The 23,128-nt window shown below is 44.8% G+C and overlaps 1 protein-coding gene across 1 annotated transcript in view; it reads right to left on the reverse strand.

Annotated features, from left to right (window-relative positions):
• The window catches only part of STXBP2 (syntaxin binding protein 2), a 326,348-nt gene that overhangs the window by 242,145 nt on the left and 61,075 nt on the right, over positions 1 to 23,128 (reverse strand). Inside the window, exon 3 of the mRNA XM_078682512.1 lies at positions 3,510 to 3,591. Coding sequence (XP_078538638.1) covers positions 3,510 to 3,591 — 82 coding nt within the window. The remainder of the gene's footprint in view (positions 1 to 3,509; positions 3,592 to 23,128) is intronic.

Genomic DNA, 23,128 nt, shown 5'->3' on the forward strand with positions numbered 1-23,128 from the left:
CGGGACGTCCCCTCAGAAAAGTGAGGTGACGTAATCTTTCGCTCCCATAACTCCTCTCCTTGTAATAAAAGACATTGTGACTGAGTTTCGATTATTATTGTTTGCCTATTTTGGAATTCGGTCTTTTTTTTATCAAACAACATCGTTTTGCTGTGCTCTCTGGCACTCGGCACAAGGTGGTGACTGCGGGAAGCGTCATGGTACAGGTTCTTCAAAGAACGCAGGGGGCTCTTCATGGCCAGTGGGGCAGCAAGGGGGTCACGGGCCCTGGCACCAGCAAGGAAAGGGGTGCTCCCTGCCCTCGGATGGGCTGCAAATCATAGCCATAAATTGGGTAGAGTAGCAGAGGGGTACAGTGCCACGGACACTGCTGTGCTATATAAAGCACTATGTCCCAGACAGTCAGTGCTTCTAAGAGGTCAGTGGGCTGGGGCAGAGTCAAGTGCATTGATGAACTTCACATGGCGGCTACCACCTGCTGTCTGCAAGTCCCCGCAGCCCTAGCAACCCCTACTGTTCGTCCCCCGTACCAAGAAGGTCAGACAGAGAGCCCTGGGAGAGCTCCTGTCTGGAGTCCAGGGCTGGCAGCGGACCCAAGTAAACTCTGGAATGAAAGCCCTGCTGTTCCTTTCCGATACTCCTTCTGGAATGTCACTTACTCATGCCCCCAACCCCCGCCCCTCTCGACATGACCTCTAATCCTCCAACCCCTCCAAAACCATGCCTGGTTACCCACTTGTCACCTTGGTGCCAGCAGGACACCCCTTGTAACTATGCCGAGCACGGTCAGCCGGAATAAGACGGGTCCAACCCCAAATATGGCGGTGAGGGTGTCTCCCGCTCCCCCCAACCCCCTCCGCGCTGCGAGTCTCCACCCAAAATGTAAAGTTCTATAAACACAGCCCTGCCTGCAGTCTCTGAAATGAAGACACACTCCCACAGTTGGATTCAACTCAGCATCCCCCACACCGCCCCCACCTCCTCCTGGCTGAAGCTGGCTTAGTGCACAGTGGCGGCTGCAGAAAAGCTTGGCCGCACTGTCTGCACCTCTCGGAGGCACCGCAGCTCTCCCCACCACCACAGCTCACCTCGCCTCAACACAGCACCTACAAGGGGACCCCTCCAGGACTACAGCCACCCACAAAGGGCATTTGACACCCGACTGGCAAACAGACGTCATGAAGACACTAAAACCTCGCCAAATAATTGGAACAGCACCCAGCATTAAAATGAAGGTTCTCTGCAGTGTAGCTGCAGAACTAGTTCCTCACTAAACCAAACATCCACACAGCTCATGGGTCAACTATCAATAGACAGGGACGTAGAGCTCTTGTGATAGAACGACAGAGGGCCTTCCTTACCATTCAGGACCACTACCGTCGATTTATTAAACACCTGAACACAGAACTACCAAGAATGGATTTATAATTGGACACCAATCAGTTCAAGGTGCCTGGCACGACGATCGAATACTTTAAGATACAGCTTCTCACTCATCTGGTCAGACTCAGTCTGCCCTTTCTCCCTTCACACTTTGCTTACCGCATAACGCTGTAACGTAATTACAAGAAAACGCGCAGTGCTTTACGTGTAAATCAGAAGACAAGGAGCCAAAAACGGTATAACATGAATTTACTAGGCCACCCAATGGAGAAGAGGGGCGGCTTCCAAGCCCCCTCTAAGAAACATTACATCTCAGACTCCGCCCACTGCTACGCAGTGCGACAGTCCTCGACCTAAAAATAAGGAGTAAGCTCCCTGGAAGAGCTAGCCTGACGTTTGACCACCACCTTCGAATGCACAGCAAATGTGACAAGATAAGAACAAGAATTAAAGGCCTGTTCACATAAAGTGAGTTTGTGGAAGAATACAGTAAACAAGCTTTGGTAAACGAAAGGGACAAACTCAAGCTGGACAGCCTATAGCAAATAAAGACAGCAAATAGAAAGCTAGAAAATGAGAGCTACAAATCACAAAGCCAATGGCAATCATTGTGCGGAATGAATTCCTAGATAAGCTTTCTGAATGTCCCTAAAATGTCTTTAGTAAACCAGACGGGTGCGCTGTCTAGTAGGCTTCGACCTAAGAAGATGTCTTTAACTGTGCTATCTGGTAAACTTCGACCTAAAAACGAATCTCATAAATTTTCAATTCAATAAGTTTGTGGAAACATTTTTTGACCCAATAACTTTTTGCATGCCATTGGAAACAATTACGACACACACACACACATCATTTTACAATGTGTTCTTTATATTGGAATGCTGCCCATGGATGTTTAAATGTACTCCATCTGTACGGCATTGAACCCTGTGCCACTTAATGCCCCATCACCTTGTATGTGCACTTTCTGGTTCCATATTGCATTGCTGTTGATAGGAAGATTATTACACAGCTGCTGAACTATGTTGTTATGGTATTGTACACTAACTCGCCACAGGAGATAGAATGGTGAGAAATGGAAGGGGCAGAGAAAAAAAAAAAGTGTAGCGCCATTCTTGGCTTACACACGTTTCAGGAAGCCTAATTGGGGACAAAAAAAGGTCATCTGATTGCCACAAGAGAACTGTACCTGTCCTTCGTCTTGCTAGGACATTGGACATCGAATTTCAAGGGCAGAATGTAGTACCTTCTGAGGAGGAGTGGCAGAGCAGAATCCTGGAGATAATGGAAGGGAGTCGGGGTTGGGGCATACAAACAAAGAAGTAGGCCTGTTCCCCTCTCCAGAGTTTGTCATGACCAGTATCCATTTGAACTTTGGGTACTTGTCTACAATTTTACTGGGAACGCTCAGTGAAAAGGGCAAGGAAGAGATTGGGGGTAGGCCAAAGTCATGTGGAATCCCATAATGAAACTGTATCCTTCCAAAACACCTTGGCAGCTTCTAGTGAATGAAAGACGCAACAGACTAAGCTTGAGGTCACCGTAGCATTTCCAAGCAGTCACACTAGTGTCTGTTTTACAGTTTTAAACATTAACAGACTGGACTATAGGGGCCAGAGTCCCCCATGCATAGTACCCTACCTATTTACCACTAACTATTTGGGGGATGTCAGGTATTAGGTAGGCTCAAGGACAAACATAAGGGGCAGTCCAACATAACTTCAAAACACAATTGCATTCCTTCTAGCTAAGGACACAAGAAAGAACAAGCGGCGATGCAAAGTCATAGGGTGGCTCACACAGTGGACAATGCTCCTTGATTGAATGCCCCGCCAAATATAACTATCAATTCTCGGAATTCCAACTTCTTTCTCCATGTTTTTCACAAAGGTATTCAGAGTTCTGCTCTCTCTGAGTGAGTGTTGTTCACTTGCGTTTTCTGACAGTCCCTACCATGTGTGATATTTTATTAGTCTGTTTGTGTGCAATGTCAGACATTAGACCCCCCCTCAACAAATTAACTATGAATCACGTTTTAAATTAGGGAGTGCCTTTATTGCTATCTACACTAGAGTCAAAATGCTCCCAGACCCCAATTTTCCTCCGTCCTATTCTTGTTCACTTACTTGTGATACCTTCGGCAAGGATGTCCGACATCTTGCAGCATGATGACAGGATCCTCATACTTGTGTGGTCCACGATGAGTACCTGCAAAAGAACAGTGATCAATAGTCACAGCATTATGTAGATGGGGAGTACTTTATATGTATCTAACTGCTGTTATTTCATGGTCTTTGGAAGACACACACACACAATTCATGGGATGAGTTCGAGTAAACAGAGCACTTTCAAATCAAAAACAGCTTTATTCGGTGTAAAATGTACATCCATAAAAGCATACTTATAAAAACCATTAATAAAATAGATCATGGGTACAAATATACACATTTAACATTTCAATTCATTTACAATTAATTTTTCATAGCGATTCCAGGGGATCATTAATCAAAATATATCAGGGGTTGCAAACAGGAAATAGTACCACACACAAATATCATATCAATATAGGTGTCTGCAGATATTTTACTAATTAATACGATCACTTTTCTCATACAGTAATTCATCTAAGTGTACTAATTCCTTCCTACGCATTACTGCCCTTAATATAAAGCGAACAGTGCAAATAATCTTCATATTGTCCACACTACAGTTAAAAGCATTTTTATAATTGTACAACCTATTCATCAAAAAAAGGGGTTTTAAAACAGATTTCCGAATATCACTGTACAAGGTACAGAACAGTATAAAGTGTAGTGTGGACTGGGGGTTTTTCCATTACATGGGCAATTTGGTAAATTGTACGGACCCATTTTCTTGTCGCGAAAAGCAGTTATATAGTGTATTGTGCCAAATCTTAACCGTGTTAAATAGAATCTGTGTTGGGCATTTCTTGTCATTATAAGATATGTCTGTATACCCTGCACAGAAGGGATTTGACTGTAAGCAGTAACACTATGCTTATGATTTACCTCATTAGTTCTAATACTGGCCATGGCCGAGATATATCTTGACTTCAACTCGGTTTTACTGATGTCTAATATAGATGTTAAATCCCTTTTGTCAAAGTCTATCATACAATCTGTCAGTAACTTTTGTATATACTCAAGCCATGGAATTCTTTTCCAGTGATCAAGAGCCAGGCAGTCCATTATTATGTCCGTAGTAAATTTTGTCTCTTATTTTGCCCACAAACCTCGCCAGAGTGTAAGGCCCGCTAATTTAATGGTATCATTTATATAAGAAACAGCCAATTCTTTATGTACAATATAATTGGCTGTGGAATTTGGTACTGCCAATACTCTTTTTAGAAATTTATTTTCTTGGAATTGTAGAGATATAGTATTTTCTCTCCCCCATATGGCAGCCCCATAACAAGCACCAGTAACACATTTGGTTCTATATAAGGTAAGTATCGGGGTGCCGCTGCAGCAGTTTGTTTCCCTGGGACTCTGGTGGTTGCTGCTTTCTACAGGACTGCGAGGATCAGCAGCCCGTTAGTGCCTTCAGCTGTGTCCTCTTCCCGCCCTCTGCCTGCCACTACTATTACTGCTCGCGGGAGCAGCAGTTTGTTTGCCTGGGACTCTGGTGGTTGCTGCTTTCTACGGGACTGCGAGGACCAGCAGCCCGTTAGTGACCTCAGCTGTGTCCTCTTCCCGCCCTCTGCCTGCCACTACTAATACTGCTCGCGGCCCCCGCTTCGCGGGAGCCGCTCGCAGCAGTTTGTTTGCCTGGGACTCTGGTGGTTGCTGCTTTCTACGGGACTGCGAGGACCAGCAGCCCGTTAGTGCCTTCAGCTGTGTCCTCTTCCCGCCCTCTGCCTGCCACTACTAATACTGCTCGCAGGCCCCCGCTTCGCGGGAGTCGCTCGCAGCAGTTTGTTTGCCTGGGACTCTGGTGGTTTCTGCTTTCAACGGGACTGCGAGGACCAGCAGCCCATTAGTGCCTTTAGCTGTGTCCTCTTCCCGCCCTCTACCTGCTGGTACTTATCTGCGCACAACCCCCGCTTCGCGGGGCGCGCACGAGCGCGCGCCGGGCGGGCCCGTTTGAGGACGGGACGGGCCCCCCTCTAACACCTACATGTCAAGGTTAGCGTTTAATTATTTTCTTGGCCGATTCCCAGCTCAGTAGCTTTGGAAGCCGATCCACGAAGGTACTTCCGCTATTATACGCTGCTAAAGGCATTTTATATACATCATTGTAATGGCTCCCAAGGCTGAAAGGGGTGGAAAAACGACAAATGTCGGCTCAATTATACAGCACACGAAATAGAACTTACAGAAAGGAGACTGTCATTGGACCCCGCTTTTAATAAGAGGTCTTCAATGGGAAGGCTGGCTCAGGTGGTGTCCCCTACTTCCCTCCCTGGTCTTGCTGCATCCTCATCCCAAGGTATCGGGGAGGACCGAGGGACTCAATCTGCACAAGCTATAATTGGCCTACCAAATTCAACTCTAGGTGACATTTCGGAGGTGCGAAATGATTCCCCCGGACGTTGTACTTTGTCTGAGCCTCCCGAGAGTAGTGTAAGGGCCAGATCCACACGAAGTTCAAAATCTGGGCAAACAACATCGGTAACTAAAAGGAAACGAGTGGGCGCTGCCCAAAAGGGCAGAAATGCCAAAGTCAAGAAACCAAATGTTATAGAAAGCCCTGGGGTAACATCAATAACATCAAAAACCAGTACTGAGGATCTACATCTTACAGTTGTTGTGGCCACTCCAGCAACGGGCCCCAGGATGGAATCCCCATCTGAATGGAGTCAGGACATTTGGGACAAACTGGAACATCTATTCCACAGGACATGCACCCCCATCTACAATAGATTGGATAAGATCGAAAACAGACTCACTAACCTAGAGTCAGCAATGGCTCAGGTACAGGACAAAAGGAAGACTGGGTATGTTGATGTGGTTAAGAGATCGGATGTTATTATAATTGGCTCTGAGGTTAGTCCTAGTCTTAATCCCCACACTCAGATAACAAAGGCTATGATTACTACTAGTCGACCTATTTTGACCCCCAATGACCCCCTTCTGCAGCCCAGCACGAGTGGTGCTACTGGAGTACGCCCCCCGAGTAGAAGTGTAGATAGGGTGGAGGGTCTGAAGCCTGTGAACCAGCATCCAAGTATAAGTAACAGGGTGCACAATGATCCACCCCTAAATTGTCTACCGTGTATTGATCGTCCCCCGGCCTCTGTACCATATGTGATAATATTAGCGGGGGTTCCTCCACCGAGACCGGGCCAAAGAGAGAACTATGTGGATCTGAAGAATAAGTGTATCCACTGGCTTAATGTGAACCGGCCACTTCCCCCAATGGTGTCGGCTGAAATCTTATTTGCCAGAAGGGTGGATTGGGTGGGGCCTAGGAAAAAGACTGCCAGGGGAGATTGTGCTATTATTTTTAGGGATATTAGAGTTGCTGAGCATATTTGTGGTTGGGTACAGCTATGCACGGAAACCCAAATTAAACAACTCCCTTTAACCTATTTCTACCCTGCTAACTATTTGGCTCCTACTAATGTGTCACCAGGAGAGAGGAGATCAGAACCAGGGAACACGGGGGGCATAAGTATGAGGAACAGGTATGATGTGTTATCAGGCCTAGAAGAATGCGATGGACATCAGATTACCTACAAACAACGCATTTCTTTAGGTGCACAGCGCGCTGTCATCCCCTGTAAGTTTAGGACAAGAGTGGTTGATCTGGTTAATGCTGAAATTGGTCCAATAGACCCCCTTCCGAATAGTGTCTCACTTCGTGTAGAGAAAGCAGGTTCAGTTCCAGTAGATGGTAACCTAATATCCACTGTGGGAACTGGAGAAATAGAATTATCAACTAATCTCAGGGGTGAATACGAGCCCAGGGTGGTCTTACATTCAGGATGGATGTTCTTTAATATCGGACCTTCCCACAAAACATCCTAATAGTATGTCATTATTATCCTGGAATATTGCGGGACTGGGTTCCAAATTATCCCTGCCCGATTGGTCAGACTTTATCGAAGAACATGATATATGTCTCTTTCAAGAGACATGGACGGTAGATCCCATGTTCCGACCGGGATATCTTAGTTTTCAGGTCCCAGCAGTAAAGTAAGACAAAGCCTGGCCAGTGGGGGGATTGGTGATCTGGGTCCGGCAGGCATAATATGCAAAGTTTCTCAAATAGTTACATCTAATAATGATATCCTTGCAATAAGAATTACCCTAGCCTTGGGTCCTTGCTTGGACATTTATAATGTCTACGCAAGAGGCCTTCCGGGAGGGCGAAGATCGGAAGTTGTAACAGCTGTAGAGTATTTGCTGGATGTTATGCCCAGTAATAACTGGCCGATCGTCGCGGGGGATTTTAATACCACGTTTGAGCCACTAGGGCTCGAGGATCAGTGTCTTATGGAAGAGGAAGATGCTAAGTAGGTGATACCTATCCTTGAGATCCCAACCATTAAAAAATGGACAGAGGTGGCCCTCCAAATGAAGGGGCTGTGTATAGGTTATCAGCTGAGGGCCACCAATGGACGCACATTGTCTGACAGGATGGGGGTAGGCACATTTAATAACGGCCACAGGGCTAGCCGTATTGATTATGTGCTAGTCAGTCTAACTCTGTGGCAGTTCCTTAAAGACATGGTTGTAATTGCTTGTGTAGAAAGCGATCATAATCCCCTCATTACCACTATGGATGGGTTGTTCGGCAAAGCTACACCAAGTAGGGAAGAGGTACTGGCTCGTGATCTGGTATTATCCAATGATACCCGCCACCTGAAATGGTGTAGCGTCATCGAATATCCGGAAATACTGGTAGCTATAAATAATGAGGTTGACAAAGTATTAGACGTGCTGGGAACTAGCGAGGATAGCCTGAATTCGAAGTCATAAACAATACCGATGCATATAACACTTTTTGATCGTTTAAAGTTATACTTCTGTAAACCTGTTAATAATAGGAAAGGTAGGAATAAGAAACCTCAAGGGTGGTATAATGAGAAATGCCGGCATACAAGGGCAGAGTGGGGGTAGCCTTAGGATATGGGGACCCAGGTAGAGTAAGACAGGCGCGGGACCTTTATAGGAAAGCTGTTAAGGAAGCCAAAAAGCTATGGGACCAGGGCAGATGGCAGGAGTTAAAGGAATCATGTGAGATTAGAAACCCTAAATTATTCTGGGATAAGTATAAATGGCATAGGGGGGCGCCCAGACCCACTGCAGAATAACGTTGCCCATCACCTTTGGGTAGAGTACTTCAAACCTCAGTATGCTTCCCAAGAAGATGAGCGGACTATTGATCCGTTTTTATATAAATTTTACACCAACGGGGTATTCACACTAGAGGAGGTGGACATGGCATTAGACACAGTTACACCTGGAAGAGCACCTGGTACTGATTGTATCCCTGCGGATGTTTTTTTAAATAACAAATCATCCTGGCGCTTATACATTAGGCATGTAGCAAATGCAATTGCATGTGGCGCTTCAATCCCGCCTTCTTGGAAGGGGCGGAGATAATCCCAGTTTTCAAGAAGGGTGATAAATCAGTGTCAGGTAATTATAGGCCAATAAGCCGTATAGACTCTATCCAAAAGATCATGGGGAGGTTGATTTTATCTAAAGTCCAGTTATGGATAGAGGAAAACCACATTTTAACCCCACTGCAGGCTGGTTATCGACCCCTTACAAGCACTATAGATCAGGTCTTCAGTTTTATTACTATTTACTGGAAGATATTTGTTCTGGGGAAAGGGGCACTGTATGCTGTATTTGTTGATCTGAAGGCAGCCTTCGACCTGGTACCGCGTAGTAAGCTGTGGTGTGTCCTGAAGGAGATGGGGATGGCCCCGAATTGTTATCTTTGATTGTCCGCTTACATGAGGATAACCATGCCCGGGTTCGGTGGGGTTCCAGGGGTGAGGTAACCGAGTCTTTCGCCGTTGACAGAGGAGTGCGCCTGGGGTGCGTTTTAGCGCCTACCCTGTTCTCGCTCTTCGTAAACGGGGTGGCCGATTTCCTCTCCCTGGTCCCCACTGATGCCCCAGTGTTAGCAGGTGATCATATACCCATTCTCATGTTTGCAGATGACACCCTAATTATCTCCAAGACACCTAGTGGCCTGCAAAGGGCCCTACATCGGTTTGAAGATTTTTGTCATATTCGGGGCCTAGAAATTAATACGGCAAAGACCAAGTTCATGTCCTTCAATGAACATAGATCATTCCGGGGCAAAGTTTACATGAATAATGCTCCCCTGGAAAAAGTCAACGCCTTTACTTATTTGGGTGTTACCCTACAGATGGACATGAGATGGACAAATCAACTCTATGTGGCTGTTCTAAAACATAAACAACAGTCAGGGATTCTTACAGCTAAATCTTAAATCTTCCCTCACTAAACCAATCAACCAGGTGCTGGAGATATATGGTATGAAGGTGTTAAGCTCCGCCCTATATGGAGCTGAGTTATGGGGGTTCGCAAATCTAAACCATCTAACTGTAGCTGAGAATTCCTTCTTTCGTAAGGTCACTGGAGTTCCACAAAGCACACCCATGCGACCACTATTGCTAGATTTAGGCAGGAAAGCAGTAGAAGACCTGGCGAAACTTAGCCCTCTATTATATTGGCGAAGTTTGTGGTGTACGGATGAATTATCGCATTATGCCACAAGTCTCAAAGACATAATGTACACAGACTGCTTTCATAAGATAATTTGGTTGAAGGAGATTAGATTGCTCCTGCTGAGTTTGGGCTTGAGTGAACTGTGGAATGACCCTTCTAATGCTGACTTTCCTTCAAAAAAGACCCTGAAGGAGAAGTATTGGGAAATGGTCATTGTTTCAGTATGTTCCAATGGACTCGCTAAGCATCTAACAGGCTGTTTCCTGGAACTTAAGTCAAGGCCCGCTCTAGAAAAATATTGGGATGCTATCGAGAAACCCCTTGATAGAAAACTGTATTTTCAGTTAAGGGTAGGAACCTTACCTGTTAGGTCATTTACTAGTAAATGGGTAGGAGCCACTAATAATGTATGCCCATGGTGTCCCGATATACAGGAAACGATAAGTCATTTATTGTTCTTTTGTCCATCATATGTCAAACCTCGCACTATGTGGGTCATACCTATCTGTAAGTTACTAGGTTTTAGAAGGCATGATGAAGCGTTAAGAGTCCTTATTACGGATCCAGCCTTACCGATAGCCATTGCAATGGCCAAGTTTCTGGGTTGGGCTTGGTCTATTCGATCAAGGATCAAGGACTAGGTATGCCATTAACCGATAATTTATTACTGTACCTTTGGACCAGAAAGTATGTTGAGAAATGGAGTTATGAAATGCTATAGGGTGATTATGGATGAATTTTATGGGGTATTCCAACATTTTTTTCTTTTTTAACAGGATGTATTCGTCAGTTAGTAAGGTAATTTAATAACATTTTAATCTGTACATGTCCGGATACCTGTATTTAAAAAAAAAAATTGTATTGTTGAAATGTTGTTGTGCTTTTATGACAAAACTATCGAATAAAGCTTATTTGATTTGGTAAGTATCTCCCTAACAGGCGTGTTACCCATTTTGGCTGAAAATCTAAAGATTCCCTCAGGAACTCTTAGAAATTTCAGATTACATGAATCTATGTGGGGTTTTCAACTGCCCTTTATATTGAAAAGTAGGCCCAGATAAACAAAGGCTGAGACTCTACCTATGGATACACCACCCACATTATGTTGTCTAAGCTTCGACTTAGTCTTTCCACATGTCATAACGAATGTTTTGGTAAGATTTATCTTTAAATCCCTATCTGACATGTACTGTGTAAAATTCGATTAGACATTGTAATCCATTCGCTGTCCTTGATAAAAGGACAGCGTCATCCGCGTAGAGTAAAACTGGAGTTATAAGTCTGCCTACTTTTGGACAATCAACATTTTGCTTTTGCAGAAAGTGATCCACATTATTAATATATAATGAAAACAACAAAGGTGCCAATACACAACCTTGGTGTACACCTCTTGTAACCTTAAAATCCTGAGCACTTTCATTAGAACAGCAAACTATGGGTCCAAATCTGAGCAATGTCTGGGGAAGCTCTACTTACCAGTGCCGATCTAGAGCTCCGTACCCTGAAATGACTATCTACTGCCATCATGGAATGTATCCACAGTAGGCTTATTCCTGAGCTAGGCACATAAAATTATCATAGGCTCGATATCTTCCAATTTCCTAATAAGTTACTGTGATGAGACCATGTCTAATCCCTCCAGATTTGTAAATGTATTGACATACTCAGAAACATAATATACTTTTAAGTGAAGAATGCAATAAAAGTAAATTAGAAACTTGTACATATTCCAGAGCTATGAAGAATGCAGGTTTCCTAGCTAAAGGGGCACCCTTACTAGCGTGATAAAATATAGATCTCAACACAGTCATATAAGAAGCCCAGCTCATCCCCATATAGCTACGGCATAATCATTAGCCAACTCCTCATTGAATTAAGTTAAAAAAGTATCACCCATTTCAAAGTTTAGAAAAAATAAAACACAAAAAATCCCAAACCACTTTAGACACAACAATTTGAAAAGAAAAATAGAATCCACCAAAATTGGTAGTTTGAAACACATATGAATTTGTTTTACATTTTAAGGCACAAAGTTCCAATGAAAAAGTTATTTTGTATTTGACCACGATGGAGAGGTCGTCAAGTAAACCAAACAGGTCACACTGGTCCAAGTTTTTACCTTGAGTCTCAATCTACTTTCTGCAGCTCAAATTCTGCCAGTGGAGTAAGGTCTAAATAAAGCATATCTTGAAATAGGATTTTATTTTTGGGCTCCTAAAACCACAGATTATGGAAACCAAAAGCTGAGAGAGGGGACAAGCTTGATTTCGCAGCTGTCAATGCCGCTTCACCACTGGGATAGATTTACTGCATTGCTGTGGTCCAATATTTTACCTTTAGACTTTTTCCTAAAACGTTTTTGGGTGCTCACAATTCAACAGCAGAACAAGGCTGGAAGCTGTACCAGGGCAGAATCAATGAGGCCTGTTACCACTACTCAAGGTCTAGCTGAAACAGGCAAAATGCCTCACTTTTCACAATCGCACTGTTCACCAAATTCTGGGAAAGTTCCTACAAGCCAGAGCCACTCCTGAATTCCACATAGCTTCTAGGAAGCCCTGTCAGCAGCAGTTCTCTTTCTAGCTGGGGCTCCCGCAGAGTCCAGTCCTTGGTGGCCAGCCAGACCCTCAAGGAGTAAGGAGTCATTCTGCTTTATGTGTCTACATACCAGGAAATTGTAGGTGAATCACTTGATCGCTGGACTGAAGGAAATATGTTCAGATCACATCCATCCTGATGCAACACCACTGGCTCCCTTTGCTAGCCTGATCAATCTTCAAATCCAGCATCAGTTACAAAGCCAACATGACCAGCACCCGTATCTATATGGCTGATAAGCTCACCATCTCCTGTGCCCGTCAGCACAACCACCGGCAGGAGACCATACGACTCAAGACAAAATCTAAACCGTGATTTTGCAATCTATTCACCTAGGATCCGGAACAAAACTCTACTATCCATCATTACTGTCCAAACCCTGCTCCAATTCAGGAAATACATGAAGATGTAACTGTTCATAGAACATTACACCATGATGCAGTAACAGTCCAACAACTAGTTACCTCTCAAATCACTTGTGGACTGTATCCTTGCCTTTGACCCGGCACAGTGCTCCACTGCCTTTTGGCTAGTGTTGGAACAAAATGTCACCTGCATGGTAAGACGGGCATGTACTTCCGTTCTGAATACATCAAACTGCATGATAAACTCGTAAATTGACTTTTTGTTGGCCCAGCTAGCATCCGGGATGTGGAATTCCTATAGCCGGACGCCCAGGACATATTATTTGGGGTCAAGGGCAACAAGTTTCCATGTGTATTTTGTCCTTGGGACAAGCAGGCCCAAACCTCTACAGCACAAACACTTTGGCTGCCAGTGTACAGTACCACATTATGGATCAGGGAAACGCACTGCCTGCAGTGAACGTAATATTTGTGTCCATGTGTTAATGCTGTTCAAACTTATATTTATGGTTCATTAATGCAAAGCCTTTATTATGAGGGTGAGTGCTCCAAGTAAATGTTCTAAGCTCAGACTGCACTATTGACAGTGGTTCCAGTATAAAAATGTGTGCACAAGTTTTCAATGTTTAGCAATATGATGCTATGTATATTGCTCCCAGAATGCTCTTCGATTACATGCAAACATTTGCAGAAGCTTGAAAGCAAGACTGATGATTCTTTGCTTTCAAAATAAAATGGTCACAAAAATATGCAAAAACATTTAGCTAAACTACTGTAAAATGTCAGTATTATTTCTTTGCAGCATCATATAGTAAAATGTGTTGATGTATACTAGTATTTCCCCAAAATATTCATAATGGAAAATCAGTGTAACCCGTTTTAATGAGATTATGGGAAACAAAAGTAAACAAGCACCGGTAAAGCCAGTAGGTCTGAAAAAGTTGGTCAACCTTTTGTTTTTGTCAATGCGTGACTTGTTTTGGCACGTTTTTTGTAAAACCTTATTGGTGTGGGAGCTGCCGGGCCTCACCATTATAACAAACATTGGCAAAAGCATAAATTATTTTGGTCTCAAAAAGCACACATTGCCACAGTAGTTCCTGGCACTGAACAAAACGACTGTCGATTTGCTCCTTGTGAAAGAACAGAATTCTGTCACTCAAAGTGAAGCTAGCCAATAGACAGAAAGAGAGAGAATTTTAATAAACACACAAGGCCATGGTAAATGCCAGACCTAATTAGGGGTCCAATTATTAAATAAAGTCTCAAATGTCACCCATGTCGTTGCATTGAGTGCAGATATACGGCTTTCATGAATTCACAAGACTTTACAGAAGTAGGCCAAGAAATAGAAAATATTTGTGAACTGCATTTTAGCATGAGCAAATACGCAGGTGCAGATATGCTCATGCAAAAATCTGAGTGTTTGCAAGTTCACCTTCCCACTAACCACTTTATTCCCAACCCTGGAAGAAGTTTTCTGTTTGCCATTGTCAAGAGTATATTTCAAAGATACTGGTCACGAATAATAAAGGAATCAAGTGCTATATAAGAAGCACAGATCCAAATGGATCCGAGATTCGTCCTCATGGGTATCCCTACCGACATGGATATCCCCAGGTACAAACGCCTTTTGAGCAATTTGGGACTTATTGTGGCTAAGCGCGATATTGCCAGATATTGCGGGAAAACAGGGTTGCCTACTATGGCGGAATGACAGGCTAGCATGGACCGCTACATGCGGGCAGAAAAACCATATATGCAGCCAGGGGATGTCCCCAAAAGTTTAGGAAAATTTGACAACCATGGTTAAGATACTACAACCTACAGATGATTGGGGATGAAATGGACAATACAATGGGTGCGGTTCATGTTTAACCTTGGGCGGGGGAGGGGTGCCAGTCGAGAAACTATCGTGTAGTAACCTCTGTATTCTTGAATATACCACTTATTGCTAAAAATGTTGAACTGGGGAGAGGGGTTGGCCTAACGGCTCCTTGAAAAAGGGGAGAGGGGTTGGCCTAACGGCTAAGGCGCTCGAACTCGGACCTGGGGATCTGGGTTTGAGACTCGGTAACGACGCCAAAAACCCCCTTTGATTCTGGGCAAATCACTTAATCTCCCCGTGCCTAAAAAATGAAAGTGTGTCCTCATGTAACGTAACTGGTGCTATGTAAAGCGCTCTGATAACTGATTCGGTTCGGTTCTAGTTCGCGCTATATAAAACTCTGCCAAAAAAAAAAAAAAAAACTTGTCGCAGATATGATTCAATTGCTCTTGTGCTGGCCAATGTTTAAAAATAAAAGAAAAACAGTTAGAAGAAGAAAAAAAAAAAAAAAAGTACATTTCCAGCCTTTCTCAGTATGGGAAAAGATTAGAGAAGAGTTGGTGTAAACCATTAAAACATGCAAATTAGTAGGTCTGCACAGACTCAAAAGAGAATTACAACCTTGGAACTGTTGTTTACCATTACCTTCAGCCCCAGTATGTAGATCTGCAGAAACATGGAAACATAAGGGAATTGATAGTATTCAAACCTTACTATGGAAGGAGCCCTGGCATAATCAGAAAGGCTATTTCGGAGCTCTTCTATAATGAGCTTGCTGCCATAATTTGTCGCTGCATTACATGGCACAAAAGGGACAAATACATTTGTTAGATGACAAGTAGGTTAATGAAGCCACTTGCCCCACGGGCAAGTGGATATTTTATTAAATTCCACACCCCTACAGCATGCTAATAGAGTCTGTGTGCTGTGGCATAGACCTGTCCACAGTAATTCCAATGTAATGTACAGAACCTATTTAGCGACCTGGAGTGGCACACCATGCACAGCTTCTTTGTCGACATGTCACTACTGCCTATGTCCTAGCTTGTTGGCATAAAGTGGTGGTGGCACCAAACAGATTTTTGTAAATTGATGCAAGTGAGCAGAGCATTTTCTCGGTTTGACAGATAATTTGGTCTACCTGTCCCACAGGTTTAAAGTTTTGCTTTAGTGTGACAACCAGTACTTTGCGCTGATATCTTATGTGTGTGTGAAGTCTGTATGTGTGGTATGACTGGAAGAAGGACTTTGTGTTATGGCGAAAGTGTGATTGTCAAGAGAAGTGGGATTCATTTTGGATAGTTCTGGTCTGACATAGCACAAAATGGAGGACAGATACAGCTTACCCAGGCGAGGGATTTGTACTGCCTGTATTGGGGCCGCCACTGGGTAGTTACAGTTAAGATTGTGTTTTCACTGGAAATGCATTTTTTGTGTTGCTAATATCTTTGGTGCATTTCGATGAATCTTCAAAAAAGTGCTACTTTTTGACTAGTTTGCGCATGGAAGGTTTCGGAGTAATCAGTCAAGTGGGGACTAAAAAAAAAAAGGGGTGTCCTAAAACGAGTTTCCCACATTAATTTTCCCCTAGAAACTTTAGACACAGCTACAGCCTAAACTGCTGAATGGATTCAGACCAAATTAGACAAAAAGCTAGTTCTAGGTCCAGAAAGCGTGCTTTTTAGGGCTCGCCTAGCTATCGCGTAAGCGATGCTCTGCGAGATATTAAGTAAGGGGCTTCTGAAAGTGCTCCCAAAGGCTGCAGGCGGATCGGGTACAGTGCATGTGCGCCGGGCGCGCGCACCATTTGTCAGCCTGTGTGATCACTTTCGCGGCTGCTTTGATGTTCTCAGTGAGCTGCACGGTCACTGAGAACATCAAAGCGGCCGCGAAAGTGATCACCATTTGCGCGCGCACCACTCGCGTGCCCCCCCCCCCATCACTTCCCTGCTGGCATTCCTCCCTCCCTTCTCGCCCAGTCTTTGTTTATCTTGATTTACTGCGCTGTTGTTTCTGAAACGGTCACCACCCTTTAACCGTCACGAGTCCTTCCGTCCTGTTCAAGCTGCTCTAAGGGGGATTTGATGTCTTGAGTGCTTTCCTTCCTAAGTGGTGCTTTATAAAAGCAGTTTAAATGCTCGGACACGGTACTCATGCCTTAGGCGGTGCCACCTCCTGGAAAAATGGAAATCTCAAAGCTTACAGATTATTAAAAATGCAAAAAGTAAAAGATTAAGTACAAACTAGACTAGAGTGCTCTAGATGCACTGGGTAGAACATAAGGGGTGCCTCTGGCACAGGCCAGTGTGAGACAACACTGCCCCCAGCAGGACACAAGTAGATGACAACTGCAACAGGGGAAGGACTGCGTCAAAGACACAGTGGGGTGGAAGCAGCTGGGTCTGAGGCCTCCATTTTTTGTCAACATTGTTATCTGAGCATATATGTCGACAGAGCTATGTTGCGCGTTAACCTTGCTTTATTGATTCCTGTAGAGATCCCGGTGGCTTTGTTTAGCTACGGAAGGCCAGGCCCCAGGCATAATAGTGGTGTCGCACCTAAAATGAGGGCGTGTGATCATCACCTTCTACGCCTACAGGAACAAGTGCGTTGCGGGAACACAACAGCGTATCACAATGTGACACAACAAATGCCTAACTAAGCACCTGCACAGCGAGACACTTCTCACACCCGAGAACAGTGTTGTCCTCGCGCATCACGTTCCCTCCTACTTGCACACTGTGCACCCATTTTCTGACATCCTGCACAGGCTTAGCCAAACCCACGCTGGGAGAGCTCCAGCATAGGGCTCTTGTGCCAACTGCACTGGCAGTGTAGTTTCACTCCACAGCAGCTGTGCCAGCTGATGAGGCACCCCAGACTTGAAAATCCAACGATGGCGCAGTTCAAATCCGCTTGTACAAAATAGGGCTGTTGTTAAGCGCCTACATACGCCCCTCATCCACTGATGCTCTTCGCTAATGTACACCTTATCTCACCAGGCAGCACTCTTATTACCGGGGTCTTCAAAACGCGACAGAAAGGCCAAGGTTGGTGGTCTCTGAAGCCCCGACTCTCAAGCAGAAGCTGCAGGAGTGAAGCAAAGATGGCTTGGGGACTAGTGCCAGGAAGGAAATGGCCACTCTGATTGCTGTTGGGTAGTAAATACGGCAATTATTAGGGTACGAATGGGCGCTTTGGCCCCCGGTGCTACTGCACCGGCTGCACTAATGGTAGCTACACCCCATAAACGCTGGACACATACAAAGAGAATCCAGAAATACTCTGTAAACAAAGATCAAAAGACAGTGCCTCATAGCTCAATGGGTTGAGAGCCTGCTACAGAAATCTAGAGATATATGGGCACAAAGTTGCAGTACAGCAACTCAGAAAGGTGTTGCCTAGCTCCTTCACAGTCGATAAATCGAGTACTCCCAAACAATTTCATTGTAATGGTTTTCAGCACGGAGTCTCGGACTGCGCTCGTGTTTTTTATATCATTGTGCATCCTTTTTATTTTTCCGAATGTGCATCATATTGGCATTTATATGATATACCTAAAATGTGGGCTGTGATCAAATAGACGCAAACGCAGACTTCAAAACAGTGCATCGTTGTGCCAGGCTAGAGGTAACACTGGAGCAAACATATGTAAACGTAGTTTACCCACACAAGTTGCGTCATCATTGACTTCAGTGGATGTCAAACATCTTTTTTCACATGATGTAGACTCTGTACTTCTGTTTTATTCATTCATTTCAAGTCTTATCACACCCTGCGGTTGCTCCTCGCTTCTACCTGGGTAAAAATGTTCCTTCTTCTTGCTCTGTGTAACCCAGCGCTAGTCCTAGTCTCAGACTGCCTTCCAGAAACACTGGACTATGGCAGTGCTAGCCAGTCATCAGTGTCTACCTGCCCACCTTCTCGACAGCAGTATGAAGCTTCCAGGAGAAGGATTCCATCTTGGTCTGTTGTGTGATGGTGCCTAAACAATGCATTGTTTGCAGGTTTTTTGATCATGTTTAATTTGGGTGAGGCTTCTGGCAGAGCACAGACCTCTCTTGGTCATGCCTTATATATCTATATATTCAGGAGTGTCTGCAAATCTAATTTATGTCCTTTAGTTTAAGCACCGGATAGCATATTTTCAGTTTTTTGATGTCTCTCCACCATCACACCCTTCAATCTATCACAACGTTGTAAGTTTTTTTGGTCCTCCTACTGCTAGCTGGCTAAAGGCAACAACATGGGTTCTTTGATAAAATATGATTTTCGGTACGTATTAATTTTACTAAGGCCTTTTTAAACCAGTGGTAATTCTAAAACCGCATTCAGCCTAAAAATATCCTTGTATCTGAACCACCAGCCCCTGTTTTAACCTTTTATGAAACCTTTTTAAAATTGCTCATGCTATACAAATTGCATTTTCTATTTGCAGCTTCACTGATGCTACCTTTCAGGCCGAGAGTTTTCAGACTTTGTTTCAACCAAAGTACATGTCCTCGTTTAACATGCAGCCTAAAGCTTTTTTCTGTGAGAATATCCCCATTTTTAGGTCGAGCCTGGGCAGCACATGAGCTGCTCTGCGAAGCATGCTGTATTCAGGTATGGACTTAATTCCCCAATATTTTTCATTGGCTTGTGTCATTGTCCACTGTAAACTGAGGTTTTTTATTGGTCAATAGGCTAGTAGTCCCTCCTTAGTACCACCCTGTCTCATTTTGTAACCTTCCATGAGGACACCCCCTGTTACGTGTGTTGTTACTCCTTAGGCTTTAATTACCTCCTCCAGGCTCTATATTCTCAAATAGCTTTGTCCTGCCTTCTGTTGCAGGCAGGACACGCTCTCTCCTAAGGCTTTAAAAAAAAAAAAATTTCAAAGCACGACCGCCAAACTTATTTGCTATGCAATAGGCCTTGCATTTGCGAAAGTTTGAGCTGTTGGCATTGTAAATGGCAATTACTTTTATTTATCGGTTTTAAAAACAACACATAAATAAAAGGCATTTTCATTTACAATACCAATAACTCAAACTCTCGTAAATGCGAGACCTATTGCATTGCAAACGCTTGTTGTAATTTGGTGTAAATCCGTTCAGCAGTTTTTGAGTAATTGATGCTCACAAACTTTGTATATCTAGGGATGTGGAGCCTCCGTGGATCTAGACAGATCTAAAGCTGAAATCTGATTCACTGCCACCAGTTCAATCAATAAGTGGTGGCTGCCATCTTAGGCCTAAGTGGCCCTCCCTTCCCCTTTAATAAAACAAGCATTTGCAATGCAATAGGTCTCGCATTTGTGAGAGTTTGAGCTATTTTTATTGTAAATGACATTGCCTTTTATTTATGTTTTGGTTTTTGAAACCTAAATAAAAGCCATTATCGTTTACAATGCCAATAGGTCAAACATGCGTAAATGCGAGACCTATTGCATTGCAAATGCTCGTTTCTAGAAGCACTTAGAAAAATGCAGAGGTGGTTTTCTTAAACCAGAAAAAGGGAAACAGACGATTAGAGAGAGTCAGTCTGTCACAGATGAACAGAAAGAGAGCGGCTTATAGACTATTGAGTGAAAAATGGAGAATTCTGGACGTTGTAAAAAAAAGTTACCAGAAGAGAGAGAGAAAATGCTAGGTGGAAAAGAGCGGAGGAGAAGAGATGGGTGGGGATCTACAGTGAAGGTGAGACTAATGGGAGAGTATGCTTGGGTGGAGCAAGGAGGGAGAGGCCCATGCGTGCAGCGTAATTACACTGCGTGAGAGCTGCATTGGGAGAGCGGAGCTTGATATGAGGCCTGAGAACACTCCCAGCCGGGCCTCACCTGCCCCTGCGGGCTCGGCTTCTAGTACGAATCACTGCAGGGAACAGAAGTGGAGCCGCGTCCGAGCGCAGCCGCAGGACTGAATGGGAGCACGAGATTCCAGAGTTGTCTGCGAGCAGTGCTGAGGCGCAGCGCGTGCCTGCCTCTGTCTGTGTTAAGGCATGGGGCAGGCCTTCATACACATGTTTAATGTATGTTGAATTAACAATTGCATGTTGTTGTCATCACTAATTTAGCCAGACAACGCTACCCCGTGGCAGGCTGTCACATGCGCTGGTGTTGACAATTAAGTGCAGGTGCCAAGCACTAGAAGCCACCAGCTCAAATTAAGCACTTCAGGCGCCCGCACCCTGGCCAGAATCAGTATTCTATGCTTGCACCCTAACACAGTGGGTATTGTGCAGCCTAGACTCAGTAAGTCTGGTAGCCATGTGCGTGCTTATCTGTGCCCATCGTGTCTCCCTATTTCAATGTTTACTGGTCTTTATAGGTGTAATATAAGTACACCCTACCCAAGAAAGTCCATCTGACCCCTGCCTGTTTATATCCGTCTGCTTTCCGCCTGTGCCTTCTGCATGTAACATGCCTGTGTAAGTCTGAATTACATCATTTCATTAGAAGGTCTGAGTACACCCAACGTAAACATACTTCAGTTTCGCAGATCGTCCTTTGTGCAGCACCCTGGCTGTATTTCCACCCCTCCTTGGCGGTGTTCACCAAATGTCGCCGTCTGTGCGTACCTTACCTTTTAGGACTTTGTGGATATGTATGCACCAGTTCCAGACTGAATTAGTTTATATGCAGTTCACTCCTATCTAAGTGCATTGTCTTTGTGTAGACTAGCAAGGGCTCCTCTCCATGTATGTAGGTGCGTCCTCTTCCCGGGTTGATCTCTGTACAGGCCGTAGGTGTATAGGTATGAGTGTACCTCTTTCTGCATCACCGTGTGACAGCATCACTTTCTGTGTACGTATGAGGGCACCTATTTCTGTGTATAGATTTGAGACCACCTACTATTGTGCCTTGGTGTGAGTGCATATCTTTCCGTGCTTAAGAGCAACATCATCTCTTTCTGTGCCTTGTATAAGAGCACCTCTTTGAGTCTGTGTGCTTGCGATGCACCAATCTCCAGCGGCTGTGCAGTGGCTCGGCTTATACTACGCAGGCCCCGCGGTGACCGGGGTCACGGGTGAGCCTGAGCTTTGAGGCTGCCAAGCCTCATTGATCCACCGGCACTACTCTCATCAACAGGCTGATTTCCCAGCACTTGCTGGCAAGTAAAGGAGAAGATTGGGGGATAAATCGACATGAGACTGCACACGTCCTGTGGATGGGCCTGGTCAAACACGTTAGAAAACGAGGGGAGGGAGGAAACAGAAGATGCACGTGACGGCCGGGAAATCAGATGCTGCACTGAACTTTCCCTGAACCTTCCCTTGTCAAATGGAAGCGAATGGAGCACGTGCACCACAGAGGAGCGGGGGGGGGGGGGAGCGCGGCAGCGGGGCGAACGCACGCTTCTGTGAATGCTAGACACGGACGGGAATGGGCGCTGCAAAGGCGGGACATGCGCCCGCCTATGCCCAATCGCGTACCTTTTATTTTTTTAAAGAACACCTGAAAGCCAATGCCTGCTGGCGAAAGCCTGTTCACATGCACGAACTTGTGATCAGCTTTCAAAACCCCCGTACAAGAGGGCTTGCGCTGCGCGGACAGCGCTGCGCACTGCGCCGCTAGGCACGAGACCTAAAAAAGGCCATGGGGGACGGGGTCCCTGGGGCCTAAGCAGGCTTCGGGAGGGGGGCGTCATCCCCCATGGCCATAATGGGTTTGGGTGGGGGCCATACGGCTCTTCTCTTTAAAAATAAAATAAAAAAGGCCTGGGAGATGGAGTCATCAGGGCCAGGCCCTGTGGCCAGCCCCCCGCAGCCCCAGGGCCTTATGGCCAACTCCCCACATGCACGGCGGAAGGCTGTGCACAGCATGAGGTTGGCTGCATGCCGGAGATTGTTCGCAGGTCAAGCCTTGTGGCCAACCCTCTGCCATTCACGACACAGAACGCCCTGCAAAATGTGGAGCTGGCTACTTTGGGGGCGGGGGGGGGGGTTTGGGGGGGGGAGAGAGCATTTAGGGCATGTTCGCTAGCCGTACCCAACCTGAGGTTGGTTGTATGCAAGGGGTTTGATTTACGTATGGTAATTAAATATGATTTTACATTTAAGAAAAACTAGAAATTCACTAAAAAAAACAAATGTTAAACAGTTAGGTGCAAGGCTGACAAACAACGTAACATCTCAAGTAATTATAGATTGTGTTTGAAGGTAGCTATAACTTGCTCCCTCGCCTTGCACTGTTAATTAACACAATTACATCGCTCATGCCATCATCTACAACACTATTGATGAAAAACCTGTGCATGGTTGGGGTGTAAGTTGGAGTTACCTTAGAACATAAGTTA

Source organism: Lissotriton helveticus, chromosome 1_1 (assembly GCF_964261635.1).
Source record: "Lissotriton helveticus chromosome 1_1, aLisHel1.1, whole genome shotgun sequence".
In the NCBI taxonomy this organism is placed as follows: Eukaryota; Metazoa; Chordata; class Amphibia; order Caudata; family Salamandridae; genus Lissotriton; species Lissotriton helveticus.